At 37.7% G+C, this 14,974-nt stretch overlaps 2 protein-coding genes across 3 annotated transcripts; both read right to left on the reverse strand.

Moving 5' to 3' along the window:
• Positions 1-785: 785 nt before the first annotated feature.
• Positions 786-6,108, reverse strand: Teh2 (tipE homolog 2 phospholipid transfer protein). 2 transcript variants are annotated; one of them, XM_083036466.1, is made up of 4 exons: positions 5,832-6,108; positions 5,498-5,756; positions 5,180-5,347; positions 786-4,852 (listed from the first exon to the last, which is right to left on the reverse strand). In XM_083036466.1, exons 1-4 carry the CDS (start codon positions 6,106-6,108, stop codon positions 4,807-4,809), a joined length of 750 nt encoding a protein of 249 aa, XP_082892592.1. In that variant the 3' UTR covers positions 786-4,806. The 2 variants fall into 2 exon arrangements, with proteins under 2 accessions (XP_082892592.1, XP_082892602.1); XM_083036476.1 differs by having other exon boundaries at positions 5,174-5,347.
• Positions 6,109-7,059: 951 nt separating this feature from the next.
• Positions 7,060-10,491, reverse strand: Teh3 (tipE homolog 3 phospholipid transfer protein). Its single transcript, XM_083036453.1, has 2 exons — positions 8,207-10,491; positions 7,060-7,201 (listed from the first exon to the last, which is right to left on the reverse strand). Exon 1 carries the CDS (start codon positions 9,549-9,551, stop codon positions 8,217-8,219), a length of 1,335 nt encoding a protein of 444 aa, XP_082892579.1. The 5' UTR covers positions 9,552-10,491; the 3' UTR covers positions 7,060-7,201; positions 8,207-8,216.
• Between the last annotated feature and the right edge of the window lie 4,483 nt (positions 10,492-14,974).

Genomic DNA, 14,974 nt, shown 5'->3' on the forward strand with positions numbered 1-14,974 from the left:
TATTTTTTTATTATATAATGATAGATTGATATTTATCATTTTACGTGCATTATTTTACTTTGTATTTATTTCACGTAATATTATTGATTTCGTTTAGATTATCTTATTTTATGATCAAAATTATATACCTGTGGAAAAGTCAGCAAATGGAAAGTACAAACAATATCTTACATTTTGAAATGTGAAACCATTTATCGCGTATCATAAATTATACGTATATTATAGTGCTTTATGACACAAAGTCAGTCGGTATCTGTTCTATCGATTTAGATTCATCCCCTTGATATTAGTTCAGGAGGGCGGAGTTCAGTTCCGCTGGATTAGCAACTATGACCTTGAGAATAAAAGGTCAAATGTCTTCGTTTAGTGCTATGTAATCTTCGTATATTACTGTGTAAGGGTTTTCCATGTAATGTCATAGTTGAGATATATGTAACAAAACTAAATTTTCTTATTTGTCGTCAAATTTTTCGTTCTTTTAAACTATTCTTTTAAATAATTTTTTTTTTTTTTTTTTTTTTTAATAGTTTCGTAATAATTTAAATAAAAATATATATACATATTTATATATTATTTATACATTTTTAAAAGTAAAAATTTGAGATATACTATGAAAAATGATAAAGAGCGAGAAAGAAATATAATATATAAATTATTCATATAAAATATATTTTTTGTTAAATTTAATTAATTTAATTTACTGACAGATAAAATAAAAATTTATTTAAAATACCTCTCGGAAAACACCTCAAGGAAATGATTATTTATGAATAGAAAAAATCGCGTCAGTAACAGAAAACGATATTTTTATATATTTTAAACGAAGTCGTACAATCTCTTATTTACAATAGTCCGTTTGTATCGCAGAACGAGCGGTTTATATATACTGTATGTATATATGTATTATGTACAATATATATATTTATGATACACAGTTACGCGTATGAAGCGGTGAACAATTTGAAAACTTTCGAGTAGAGAGAAAGGAAGCATTTCGAAGAATATATGTATATATATGTATACATATATTTTTTCATTTATATATTATATAGATCTTTTTTGCATATAAGAAAAGAGAGAGAGAGAGAGAGAGAGAGGGAAATAATGTCAGTATGATATACATGTCCAGCTGTAGTAAGTGCGAGTACTATTACAGCAGTCAAATAACATCATTATTACGAGAGGACATATAATATGTAAAGTTAATTATCGTATAATGTTTGCATGCACGCGCAATTTCGAATTGATCAAAGACAAATAGCGCTCGATCGGCTCGATCGTTACTTTCAGATCGAATGTAATAGCTAGATCGTGTATGGAAATAGAATTTGTAATATCTCGTTTTATTATTCATCTCGTGCTCGATTAGATTATTTGTCAGTTAAAATCGCTTGAATAATTTTTACGCTACATTTTCCACCCTTGCATATAATTTGAATACACTAGAATTTGTTCACCTATCTAAGGAGGAATCTCAAACAAATATTTGCACTTTAAATCTTTTCTCTCTCTCTCTCATAATTCATGATTAAATAAACTTTCTAATTATATTTTCTAAAATTGTATGGTACACAGATTAATATTATGCTCAGAATACTTTCATATTAAATATATATGCGCTATTATTCTTCTTTTCATATTTAAACAATATTTAATCGTATAATTTTCTTTATTTTTTATTTAAGACAAAATTGGATGGATAAGAATTTATCCGAATATTGGAAGATGAAGAGAATTTTAGAGATTTTATAATTTCAAATTTTTCATAGATCGAAATCATGTTTAAGTTATTCGATGAAAAGAGCCCTATTCGCTTGAGATTCTCAGTCTATGATACATAATATTCTCTCGCATTACTCTATAAAAATGCCATCTACGACGATTGCAATTGGCTAGTCGAGCTAGCGAATTTAATTGGCACTAAAACCGATACGTGATGCGAGAGTTATATGGCTATATACGCGAATCACCGTCCCTAGATTGTCCGCGTAAAAGCTTTCCTGGTGTTTGCTCGAAAGCTTGAATCTTAATATCACACAAGAGTTCTAATTCTAACCGAAGATAAAGATCTTGCGATGACTTGACGGCAAACTAGATATTGCAATTTCTGCGACTCGCGAAAAGCGTATACACGAATGAATTTGATTTGCGCCGTCATCGTTTTGTTGATTGTGAGCATCTTTGAGCAAGATTCGTCGCAAAAAGGAATGCATGAGAAGACAAGCAGAAGAGTCTTTCGACTTTCATTTCGATGCTCCAATGATGTTTTTCGAACGCAATATTCATCTAAAATCATCTGCTCTTTAATTTTGATTTCTTTAGAATATGTTACATCAAAATGTCAAATTTAATTACACATGTGATTAAAATTTAACACTCTCATTTAAAGTTATCCAAATTGTCTGACAATGAAAGAGAATTGAAGGGCAAAATATTGTAGTTAATAACGAGATGAAAATCGATGGATATCCGCGATTCGTCGACGATCAGACGATCAGTCGTAACGAAAATTAGACTAGCAAGCTTCAAATGGGGAATGAGTGCCAAAACGCAGGGTCCACGAGAAGCTGCTGCCTCACGGAAGCAACTTCTAACATCAAAGACACCTGGGAGTAAGGCCGAGTAAGGATTCACAACCATACTAGATGTAAAGGATCACGATACAGTTTCCACACGCTTAAAAACGAACATTATTAAAATTTATGGCGTTTTTCAAAATAATTGAAGAATTCTATAAAATCAAAATTTTGAATTAAAAAAAAATAAAGTAATTAATATTACAATTATTAATTTCTTTATTCTTCATTATAATTTGAATTCAATTGCCTAATATATATTATCTTATGTTATTATCTTATGTCTTTCCGACTTGTGCTTTAGTAACGTCAAATTAATTTTTCAATCAAAACTAAAAATCACTAATTATCTATATTATTTATATTTATAGTTTATTTTTAATTTTTAATTATTGTTGAACGATTCGTGAGAAAAATTCGATAGTGAACAACGTCGTTTCGTAGCTTATGGAGAACGTAGTTTGCATTTCCTCTTGCAAACAATCAAATTAAAAGTTCTTTTACATCTCTATATGCGACTATAAACTATGCGCACAATACATACCAGCGTTCTCAAGTGCAATTTTATGCATTAATTATATGTGTTTAACGCGCGCGTATATTCTCTCTTTCATATTATTTATATATCTTTTCTCTAACTAGAATCCACGACGTGCGATACTTGCGTCCGCGTACAAAAATCGTAACAATTCTTATATTCGATTTCGCGATTGTATTACGATCGATAATATTCACAGACTTAACTTACGGTCTAGCCTTAATAATTTACGTTTCTTGGTGCGGAAGCGGATTTTGAAAGCGAATCGCGTCACTTGCTTCACGCTTTTTCTTTCATCGAATGCATTCAAATTCCATTTAATACATCACGTTTGTATTCATCTCAGTAGTGACATTGAGAATTAATTGCTCTCCTCTGATATAGAGTCTCTATATTATAGGTGATCTATAGAATATACATCATATATATAACTTTATTTTTTTCTATTACGAGATAAAATTTCTTTTTTTATTTTTGAAGTACATCTCGCTTATGCATCTCTGCATTAGAAGATTTGAAAGCAGTCATCACTTGTCTATTTGAGAAAACGATCGTAATAGGAAGAAACCTATGCTAATAATTCGACTGGAGAGTGTAAGAAAGGCATACAATTAAATAGTAATTTCGAAGACATAACGATAGTGATTTAGTGACAGCGAGTAACGCGATTAGCCCGATAAGGGTCCGCACTGGAGTCCGTTTCTTCGTGAATTGCGTCGAGCCGCGAGCTCGCACTGTTTCCATCGATACTTTACGAAAGGGCAGCTTACAACTTAGTTAAACTTATAACTTAGTCTAAACCCGATGTTGCTGCTGTAAAAAACCTAAAATCTGTGCCGTTTAAAAACTATATATTCTTTTGCTTGAATTATCACGTAAATATTACAGGAAGGCGCGCCTTTATCACGATTAAGCTCAAAACACATGGAAGCTCGTCATTGATTTCTACGAAATTTCCGAATATCAGCAGCTACGCTGTTGAATAATTTAACAGGCATTTGCGTTTCGTAATCAATTAGCGCATTAGCATTCGATATCGGTATTAATCGTTATCGATTGAATTAAAATTTGCATTGCATAAGTATTCCTTTTTTCTATTAATGCATTATGACACTGCCATGTGTTTCGAACTATATACCTCGTCGAATACTGATAGATATTGAAAAGTCCGTGCTCTCACATATCCACGGCCTACTTTACATCATAAATTTAAGGTCTAATCTTCGCAAAGTCTCGCCCGAGCGATTCTTTACGAATGATAGTCTCCGATTAGTCATTTTGCTAATTTTTATTTATGTTAATCCGACATTATCTTTATATAGAATAAGTGCGTCAACTAATTTCAGTGCACGATTGTAATGTCGAGAGAAAGAGAAAGAGAGAGAAAGAGACAAATATTTTTATATATCACTGGCGTAAACCTAGGCGCATGTTTCATTTATTGAAAGCATGATCCAGGGCAGATTTAGAGAACAAAGTAAGTCGGATGTAGCGTTAGAAGCAAGGATTTTAAGTGAACTCGTAAGAAGCGATAACGAGAGACTCATTTGCCCGCTCTTCGCAAAAATTCTTTTCTAAAAAAAAGCTATCACTTTCGATCGTTTAAATTTATAAGGTAAAGTACGCTGGAACCATTCGGAGATTATTTCGCTGGCATCACTCCCGCGCCGGGGGGTGAGCCCTTGGTAGCAGTCAGTATTCTTCTTCGTCTTCCTCGAACTCGTCCTCTGCCAAGATGCTGCAAAAAAACGGAACGATATTGCGAGAAGGGAAAGAGAAATAAAAATCACACAAGATACGGAGAAATTACTTTGACTATTGAATCCCATAAAATATTTGATTTGTCAAAAGTAAAGAAAAAAATTAGTGAAATATAATTTAAATTACTCTTTAAAAAATTAATATAATTTAAAAGAATAAAAAAAAATATATAAGAGATTTTTATCAATGCTTGATATTTTTTATTTATAGTATTCGACTATCGCCTACCTAAAACATTAAAATAATTCTGTCAAAAATACAATTTCTGCTAACCGCCGATCGGGCGCTGCATACATACACTTACTCTTCCTTTCTAGTATACTTGTCGATGAGATTGCGACCCGGACCGCCGCAGGTTTTGCCCATCGGTGGACAATACCAGTAGCATAAAACGCCGAGAGTCGCGGCGAAGAGCACTATGGGCACGATCAAGGCCAACACCAAGTGCCTGAGATTTTGATCCCACGAATATCTGTGGATATTAAGATAGCGCGTTATATTTTATGCCAATCAGAAATCGACAAACTGCCTATATATGCAAGTCGTTTAAGTTATTCAGCGAAGCTCGCTGAAAATGATACCTCGATGAATTTAAATCTCCAGCTTATTTTATCGATCGTACCTTGCAACAACCGTTTCTGGATGCGTTCTGCTGTAGTAGCAGGGAAATATCTTCCCCGTATTCTGGTAGGCATATTTCTTCGCGAAAGCGGAACAGTTGACCGTAGGCGGGTAACCGCAGCCTTCCGTATTCACGAAGAATTCGGTGTCGGCGACGTCCCATGGCACCGAGCCCGACGGTTTTGCTATAAACTCCTCGTACGGGAGTCTGGTGTAGTTGACTTTAATCTGATGACAACGAATCGCGGCACTGGTGCAACCTACGACGACAACATCGATATTACATTTTGATGTCAAGAGATGAGATTCCGAAGAAAGAGATTTCGAAGACTCACCTTCCCTGCAACTCGCCCACGAGCAGTTCTTCAGACCTTCCGCGTAAACGTGACTCGTCGTCACGCAGGCGACCGCGTGCGGCGAAAAATCCGCTAGGATGGTAGATATCGCCGGCTCGACGACGAACGGTATCAGAAACAGGAAGGCGAAGACCGCGAGAATCGCCGTGGTGCCCAGGCAGACGGAAGTGTAGAACTTGGCCTTCTCGATCATGGCGCCGATCTTGGACTCCTCCACCTGGACCCCCATTATCACTGTCGATTCGTCGGACTCCATGGTTGCGGCTTTTGTGGGCCACGTGGGCCCTACTCGTAACACTTGAAAATACTCGGAAGATCCGGACAGCCACAATTCACGTGGCAGATCAAAACGCGCGTTAGATCGACGTGCTTTTATAGTCTTACCGCATCTTGATTCGCGTCGTGAGTTTTGTTCGTCCGACTACAGCAATAATGGAAATAATTTTCCTCGACTCTCTGATAATAAAAAATAGAATACTATATCTGCAACGTGGGCTAATTAATTAATCTGCGATGTCGAAGAGCATAGAAGCTTGAGACACAAATATTCGAGACTAAACAAGAGATGTAAACTCTAATAAAGTATGGTAATCAAATAACAATTAATCGAAATTAAAAATCAATTTTGTTTAATTCGAATAAAGTAGGAGTTATAAATATAAAAATTGCAATCGACTTTAAAAATTCTCTAAGCTTTGAATATAATTCTTGATATGGAGAAGGTCTTCGAGCTTATGTAGGCCGTCGATATTCCTGGATCGCTCATGGTATATATTCGTATATATTCCTACACGATTACGATGAGTAGAATAATTAAATAAGCAAGTTATCGAGAGCTCGTCTCGAGTCGATCATCCATCGGCAAGGCGCGTCTCTTGGTTGTTAATCACACTTGGCTACTGGCAAATCAATCAGAAAAGGGGAACCTCTTAAAAAACTACAAATGTGTCGTGTGTGAAAGATGCCAAACTCGAGTAAATCTCCTCGTTTCTTGATTATGTCCTTTTCAACGAGAGAATCGTGCTGAGTTATACGTTCGATGTCGTGATGTCGCCTCTTCATGTCACATAAGCATGCATGTGCGTTCCAAATATTTGGTGCAGGCAGTGCGAGTAGATAAATTCTTCTTGACCTTGATACTCTTTGTCCTTGTTTAATCGTTCCTCCGCTCTTTTCGCTTAGGTTTCTTGATATCTTTGCAAAAATGTGCACGTGTGGCTTTTTTGTTTTATTAAGTTGCAAGATGAGAATTTTTTGATCACGCGTTCCCCCCCTCCCCACACCTCAGTAATGCCCGCGCAGGGAGAATATCGACTGACGAGCCGGACTCTCCTCCAGGAGGGGAATGCCTGTTAACACAACATTAGAAAAATATATGTATTGCAATATTGCAATAAAAAATCACCTATCGAGAAATTTGCAGACTTCTCGTCCTGATTTTAATGAACTTTAGACTTTGTAGAATAGCTTAAAATTAAAGGAGAACACACGTGAGCTCTTCACACATCTTTTCTAATGCAGGTTTATGCTTTAATAAATAGTAACAATATGTTAATTCAAGAATTAAATTGAAATATCATAATGACAGTGTATTTAAGATGCCATGATTTCTCTCTAATTTACAAACCAAATTTTAATCCAAATTTAAAACATCTCTATATTTATTATAATTATATATTATATTATAATTATATTATAATTATTTTGTTGTTAATATCATAAGATTTATATTCAAGATTTGTTTTTATATATCTTATGATTTTAACGATTTTCCATTTATATGGAATTAAATACGAATAAGTATTAAAATATATCGAGTTAAGTATTAAAGAGAAATACATGCCTCTTATTTTGTAATATTCTACCTTCAATAAAATACCTTCAATAGCTCATTACATCTTCTTTAAAATCAAAAGATTAAAGAAAAGATTTTATAATAATGCAACATTGGAAAAAAATAATTCAACATACTTATTCTTTAGGTCTACAATTTATATTTTATTAAAATTACAGTATCTTTTTATACCATGCCATGCTACTCATATATATGTATATACGATTTAGATTTATAAACTAAGAGAAAATATCTACAATGACAAAAATTATTAATTATAATGTAAAAATAATTATCGCAAAACGATTGTGCTTTGAAATTTCGATCGAATGAGAAAGAGACGTGATTCTACAATTAATTATATCGATTTAAATATCGATTATAATCCGAATTACACAAGAAATTAATTAAAAATTTTTTTTGTAATTTGTGGAAGGACCAAGAAAAAATGCAGCGATATATGATCAGCTCTATAAAGTCTCAAAGCCTCCTTTTCTGCCGAACTGAAACTGTTTCTTACGTGACGGATCTCAGAGCGCCATAACAGAATCTCCTCCACCAGCATCCCCTAAGTTGCCCGACGCGCTCCTCTCTATCGAGACCAGCGTGCCGGGCTTGCCCTTGAACCTCATTTTAGCGTCGTCCCCGACGACGACTGTCCTCTGACAGAAGATCAGAGTCAGACAGCTGACGACAAACAGGATACTCGGCAGCACTAGAGCGACTATGAACTCTTTATAGGTCGCTTCGAGATTGAAGCGAGACACGACTATGCCCGTGTTGGCCTCTGCGTAGTAACACGCGAATCTAGCGCGGGCGTTATGATCGGAACCATCCTTCCCGTACTCGTGAAGAAATTCCTTGCACTCGTCCCGAAGCGTGTTCACGCATCCCTCGAGATTGATGAGCAATCTGCTCTCGTTGGCGATGATCAAGGTATGTTCTGGCGGCGCGACTTGCTTATCGAGCGGTTTTGTGGCGTATAAATTTAGGTAGGACAGGTACGTGAAATTGGTCAGATCGGTCAGCAGATCCTTCTCCAGCACGGAACCGTTGATGCAATCCACCGCCTCGACGCCCAACGTGGAATTAAAAATCCCGTAGCAAGACGCCATCATGACGTCGCCGCGATCCTCGTGCCAGATCTCTCGATTGGTCTCCACGTCTATCGCTCGCTCACACTGGCTTAAGTACACCTTGTCGCCGCTCAGCAGGATCATATTCTTGTTCCTGGTCGGGATGTCGACGCACCTGCGATCGCAATTGTACGGAGTACGTATACGCTCGCAGGTGCCGCGATTACAGTTAAACAGACCGTCTATGTCGATGCAAGTGATCTTGCCGCGACGACCGGAACACTTGAGGGGCGGATCCGTGTCGTGGAACATACACTCGAAAGCGTCGGTGATGTTGATGCAGGTGCCCGCGGAGCAGTTGAAGGTGCCGGTGAGATTACGACACTCGTCCGCGATGCACTTGGACCGTTTCGCGTTCTCCTGATCGATACCGTAGCACGTTTTGTTCGTCGTGTTCGTACAGTTCGCCAGTAGGATCGTCGAGCCGTTCCTACGTAGATTCACGTGAATCTGCACACACGGCCCGGACGTCTTGGACAGACACCACTCGCCGCAGCTGCCCCAATCGCAACTGTCGGCGTTCACCGCGCGAATCGTCGTGCACATCGCAGGCACCTCGCTGATGCCCGATTGAAACGCCCGTCCCGATGGCATGTAGATCGCGACTGTCAGGTACACCAATGCGACCGAAGACAGCACCATCGTCATCTGGCAGATGCAGATCGTGCCGCAGATGCGGCCATCCTGCGGTGGTATCACCAGGTTCTCCACCGGGACTGGTTTCGGCATCCTGCTCCGGTTGGATTGATTATTCGATCGGTCACCAATCGATCTACACGCGCTTCTTCATCTTATGCGAACAAAAGATGTGATTAGTTTATTACGCCGAATGAACGCGCTATTTATTCGCTCGAGGTTGAAACAAAGTCGACGATGATTTAATATCTGCTTATAGAGTCTATAAATCAGTCGGAGCTTCTTGATATTTTGCTTCAGCATTCGTAAACGTGGTGATTCGAGTTCTCTAACATTCTGATAAGATACGTCGAATAAAAATCTTCAAATCGTACATGCCATCTATTTGTTTCGAGCTGTTATGTAAGTTGAAACTCTTATCGCTCGATAAGACCCGTTTTTCACGGAAGTTTCTGGACGGAGAATGAAAATTACCTTAGAAGAGATAGCTTTTATCAATCGGGGCGGATTTCTCGGAGAATTTCAACCACCAAGAGCCGCCAAGAGTGGTTGTATTTCCTGCCCGCACTGGGTTTCTACATCTTGCAGACTTTAACTATATAAAACCGTTCACGTCGTCGCAACATTTCGTTATTACATCGCAAGCAGCACGTTAAAGCTTCAAACTTTGAAAAATACGTGTTAGCACTTAGCACTGACTTCTGCGTTTCTCGTGGAGAATCTCGAGGTCATCGAAGCCCGTTCTAAGAGACGCGAGCGCACGTTTGCATCATCGGTTTCACGTCAGAGTTTCCACACGCAAGGGAAGTCTCTCCTTTTTACCGCAGGACGAGTCCACCAGCCGCGCGCATATTCTATCCTAGTTCTCGTGTGATGTGGAACCCTCACGGAGAGGGTTGCATCGATCGGCGTCGCAGTCCGCGACTGCGCGTCATCGAACTGCAATTTGCGCTGACGCTTACCGCAGTTGACGTCATTGTACGCCGCGAAGACGCCTAAAGGGTAGGATGATGCGGAATGATCTTCAAAGACATCGATTTGCTCCTGCAATTTTTCCAAGTTTTTTTTTTTTTTTTTGTTTGGCACGTCGACGCGTCAATTTCAACGACGACATAAATTCAGAGTTCAGACGAATTTTCGAGCAAAACAGCGACGTTTGTTATCTTCTTCGTTGTAAAAAATTCAAGTTTTACTTTGCGAAAGTACTCGAATAAAATTTCAAATTTTAGATACTCCAGGTTAAATTTGCTCTTGAATTAAATATTGAACTGATGATCGTCGTTTTTTTTCTGAAGAAAGTTTCTCCGAAGCAATCACGATAAAATCGCGAAGAAACCATAGCAGGAAAATAAAGTAGGCTAAAGCGAAATATCGGAGTAAAAATGTATAGTAATTCCCAGTTGCTTGATACAGATGTGAAATTAGGTGCACATGCATTGCGGTTTATGGTCTATGCAAAGTTGCTCAACTAGGTCGACAACCATCCACCACGTTTCATGCACTCGATTAAAATAATTGACAATATTTAGCAGGCAGTATAACTTTTTTATCCTTTGTACTTTCAATCATAATAATTCGAAAGATGACATTATACGAGAATCGATTTATTAGTCTCTTCGATATTTGATTTCGCAGATCAATTCTGAAAACAAATTCCGGCAGACATTTAAAGAAGCCTGCGTTAGGACTGGTGCGCTAGTCGTAAACTTTTATAAGCGATATATATCTTCTCTAATATATCGGAGTATACGTTTTCTCTAAGCATCCCATAAAGCGTTTTATAACTCCGAAATATAAATGTACAATCTCATGTACTCTCCTGTACATGTATATTTCTGACTTCTCCATGTTGTTGGAATTGCAATGATCTTTTCAATAAGCAAAATCTATCTTCCTCGATGATTATACAAAAAATATTCTTGACATAAAATTCCTTTCCAAGAGGCAACCACGTCTCTTTCTTCATTTCGCTATGCAAAGCAAACCTGTATCGTGATATCGTGACACAGTTTCGCTAATGACCTTCGCGACATGTAATTTGACTGGAAAGAGAACGAAAGAACGAGAGAAGGAGGACGCTGAGAAAGTGCGAGAAAGCGAAGGAAAATAAGGTTTACCGCGTTCTCGCATGTAACGTAACATAATTTTATCGAGCGCTAAGCTCTCAGACGGTGTGGCGCCTTCGGTTTTATGCGGCTTTCCACAAACGCGCGTCCATCTCTCGCCTATCGTTTACCGCATCGGTGCACACAAGTCGAATCTAGCGCGCATATCAACATCAATATTTTGTATCGATCAGCACGAGAATATACAGGCGATCTCTGCAGTAACTGACTCTTTATCTCTTTGTGTGTCATGAAACAAATTAAATCTATATTCGTATAAAATTATTATTTGCATGAAATATAATCAAGTTAGCGTTGACGAAGAAAAACAGGAGATATAATAATGATTTAAGTTTCATTAATTTTCATATATTAAGGCTAATTAATTTTATATACAGATCTATTTTTTAAAGAAAAATATTAGCATCTTTAACTATTGTTTGAGAAGTTGAAATATCACAAGATCTCGGATTTGCAAGATAAAAAGATCTGTGTTGTAATCTCTTTTTACAGTATTTATGAGTGTAAATATGTGATTTGTAGATATGTAGCACGGAAACGTGCGCATCAATGTTATTATGCAGTATAATTATGCGATTCGATCGAATCCTAAATGAGGTCGGCTGAAATAGACTTTGTCGCGGCTCACCTGAGAATCGATCACCTGGTTTTAAATTATTCAGCGCAAAGACCTTTCGCGCACGACTCATATATTTCCGTATATATATATATATATATATATATATATATATATATTCTCAATTTACTAGTGAACTAGTGTCACCTCGCTCAATAATAATTCACTTATTAATGTTTCTTGCATCTAGTTACGAAGACTATAGATGTCTAACTATTTCTAGCTAGCGCCACAACTTTATACGAGATACGATTTACTTTTTTCATGATTTTTTTCAACTACGCCACAAATAAAATAAATAAAATAATAAGAGAATATAATAAAAAATATTGAATATATTTTAATATATAATAATAAGAGAGAGAATAATAATAGAGATGTTATAATAAAATCACTTTATACATTAAAGATATTATATCAAAAATGGACATTTCATACTCTCAAATGTTACTTTTTCACGTATATTTTTTTTCTTTCTCTCAAATAAGTCTTATGAGAATTATAAAAATTACAGATATTCAGGGAACATTGTACATGCGTCGAGAAGAAAGCAGAAATAAAATGAATGTGTCTAATATTCTAGTTTTTAATCAAACAGACAAACGCGTGATTGACACGTGCTATAACCGAGAATGGACGATTGATCGTGCGATGATATTGGAATACGCTTTTACGCTAGATTTATCGGCCCTGACCACACTTGGATAACTTCACTTTTATAATTTATAACAATTTCATAACGTGAAAAAAGAAAGATTTTTTGTAATTACATAAATAAAATCAAGTAGAGAGAACAGTCTACTTTGCGAATGCAATTTCCATCTGATGATGGTATTATTTTAGCGTTAAATTTTATGGAAAAATTTAGAAAAACGTGTAGGAAAGAAACACATGGAAAAACTCATTAGGTTTTTCCCACGCATTACATCATTTCTCCTTGACACAGAGCACGTGAATCGCATCCATTGAAAACGACATCATAGCAGCTCCTTTTTGCTTCACTCTCTTTAAATTAATTTCGTTGAGATTTAAATCATTCGATGGTTCTTTAATTGATCACTAGAATTATCTTGGAAAATGTAAGGGGATTTGTTGCTTTTCTGCTTTTTTCAGCTTGATTCAGCCGGCGATATGTCAGTCGCGGGCTCTCGCGACACGCGGACATCAGCTTGAATGACAAACACGCGTCATGATAAGCAGCACCCAAGCAAATAAGCACTCTCAACTACTTCGTAAAGAATTGTAAGGGGTAGTTTCTCGTCAAGACAACCACCTGTCAAGCACTTGCCACACGTTGTTTACGCGTGTTTCGTTTCCGAGCGCGAATCCGCAGTCGCTCGTCGATATAGGGGATGTTAACGCACTTCCGAGTCCTTGCGCTTTTCACGAGGGAATTTCCGCGAGGGGAAAACGCGCGCGGACGATTCGCGGGGGTTGCGTCTAGTTCTCCAATCTGTACTTACGCAATGGCAGGACGACTCGCCGGTCCGTTAGGAACCGCAGAAAATCCGCTTTTCCGCAGTCTTGCCTGGCCTGCCGAGGGAAACAAATATGGCGGTACGACAACCACTGGAGCTGCAATGGCTCCACCTCGCAGTTGCCGTATTGTATCATAAAATCAATATCACCGCGTTGCTACCAACACCACGCGTTTCGTCATCATCGCGGGCCAGTCGCGGTACGCACATTTAGATCAGCTCCCTCGTCGCCCACGCGCTTCATCATCGACGATTGTAGAGTAAAACAAATGATCCTAATGGGAATTGAAAGATCAGATATCCCGGCTTCAATGATCCAAACTAATTCACGCTTAATCCCGAAACACCTTGTCGATTCAGCTATACGTTCCGTTTTGAGACACCGTCGTCGTTTCGATCGTCGGCGGATCTCCGCGTCAAAGGAAACCGCGATCCTCTCCCCGCTGACGTCACGAAGAGTGACCTGGGAAATGAAGAAACCCGACGAAGAGATCGATCGAATCTCGTTCCTCGGCGCTTGGGTCGCATCGCTGATTCACCGAACCAATTAGGGATTCGCAGGGACTGGTTACTCTCGCGGGGGAATCTTGGGAATGTCCTAATTACGAGTGTTGTCTATTTTCTTCGTCTGCTTCGTATCTTCTTGTGTATCTATCGTTCTCACGTGTTACCACAATTAGGATAGAGATTGATAAGGTCGCGTGTGGGATGAAGCGTGTGTTAATTTCGAGCGCGTTCTTAATTTAGTCTCACAATCAATGGAAACGAGCGTTGCATCGATGCACCATATAGATCGCATCGGCTCATCCGAGGAATATATTTGCATCCACTCGTGCGCGCATTCATCGCCGTAAATAGAAATGGCTTTCAATATCACCAATAATCCATTCCTTCGTTTCTTCCGTATTTCGAGCTCTCTATAGAAGAATGTAGTGCTGAGAAAAAAATACTCAGACCATGATTAATACAGAGAAAAGCGATTATTTTTCTCTCCGCATTATAAATTGAGAAATGTCAAAATTTTATTCTTCCGTTTGACTCAATTAATCTGTAGGATCGTTGCAGGATTGTTAGCAAAATACTGATATTTTTAAAACGCCCCTATTTGTATTAAAATTTGTATTAAAATCTCTCAAAGCGATTCACACGCGAGAATGATTGTATTGATCGCCCTTATCAATTAATCATGCGGGATTTAATAAGCAAGATTTAGAGGATTTGTGTTATCGTCTAACATGTTGTTGTGAAATATGGACATTATGAAATCCTTTATTGTGAGATTAGAATCGGTGTAAT

Source organism: Prenolepis imparis, unplaced genomic scaffold (assembly GCF_030444845.1).
Source record: "Prenolepis imparis isolate NDT839.2.m4 unplaced genomic scaffold, iyPreImpa1.0 SCAF_1, whole genome shotgun sequence".
Lineage (NCBI taxonomy): Eukaryota > Metazoa > Arthropoda > Insecta > Hymenoptera > Formicidae > Prenolepis > Prenolepis imparis.